General features: G+C 51.2%; 1 protein-coding gene across 1 annotated transcript; it reads right to left on the minus strand.

The window, feature by feature from the left end:
* Positions 1 to 24: 24 nt before the first annotated feature.
* On the minus strand, positions 25 to 1046 carry LOC111672055 (alanine--tRNA ligase, mitochondrial-like; the record flags this gene model as incomplete). The annotated part of the gene is made up of 4 exons (XM_023429339.2): positions 908 to 1046; positions 583 to 720; positions 409 to 512; positions 25 to 221 (listed from the first exon to the last, which is right to left on the minus strand). Coding segments are annotated over exons 1-4 (562 nt in total), but the record flags the coding sequence as incomplete, so codon positions are not given.
* Positions 1047 to 1076: the final 30 nt, after the last annotated feature.

Here is a 1076-nt window from a genome sequence, read left to right on the forward strand (position 1 = left end):
TAACACCTGTAACATCTATAACACCTGTAACACCTGTAACATCTATAACACCTGTTACACCTGTAACATCTGGCTGTGGAGAAGACAGACAGGCGTAACATCTTTCACTGACCCGTGTGGCATCCTGTCCCGTCACAGCGATGATGCGACTGATTCCTTTCACCATCTGTCTCTCAGAGACAATCACCAGATCCTCTATAGCTCCGGTCTGAAGCAGGTGACTGAACACAGAGAGAGAGGCTGCAGCTGAGACAGGGTTTAACACCTGGTTTACATAAAGGTGACCTGGAGGAATTACTGTCACTGTTAGTGTGGAGAACGTCTCTGTGTGACTTCTTTGTACACTGTGTGTTACTGCTGTTTCTGAGTGTGTGCAGGTGAACAGGTGAACAGGTGTTTCAGTCTCACGTTCCACAGCAGAGCTCCACAGACGTCTCTCTGTCTGTATTGTCGTCCAACAGCTCAGAGACAGGGACCGCCACCGACACCACCCGAACCGGGTCAGGATAGACCTGCAGAGACAGACAGTCAGTCAAACAGACAGACAGACAGACAGAACACCTGGAGACAGTCTTAGCTCACCTCGTCCACTGTCCTCAGTCCCCTGATGCTCCTGGCTGTCTGCAGAGGAAGCTCCTGGCTGTGGACGATCTGATTGGCTGAGACAATGTCGTTAACACACTTCTCTACCTGCTGCAGCTGAGAGATGCTCAGAGAACCCTGAGGAGGGAAAAGACAAGACGTCACTGTGACAAGTGATGAAGCAAAGCAGCACAGGTGAGTGATGAAGATACTGGAAATGCAGCATGTGACCAAACAGGAAGTCCCAGCACCTGCTGCACGTCACACAAGGTGAGCAGGTGAGGAGAGTCAGTTAGTTAGTCAGGTAGGTAGTTAGTTGTTTCACCTTAACACTGAAGTCAAAGCGCAGGCGATCAGCTGACACATGAGACCCTCTCTGTTGGACTGAAGGACCCAGAACTGTCCTCAGAGCAAAGTTCAGGATGTGAGTCGCCGTGTGTTTCACCATACAGGACAACCTGTGCACCTGGGGGGGCAGAGAGAGGGGGGAGGGC

Source organism: Seriola lalandi, unplaced genomic scaffold (assembly GCF_002814215.2).
Source record: "Seriola lalandi dorsalis isolate HSWRI2012SDOR001 ecotype SW California unplaced genomic scaffold, Sedor1 jcf7180002007681, whole genome shotgun sequence".
Lineage (NCBI taxonomy): Eukaryota > Metazoa > Chordata > Actinopteri > Carangiformes > Carangidae > Seriola > Seriola lalandi.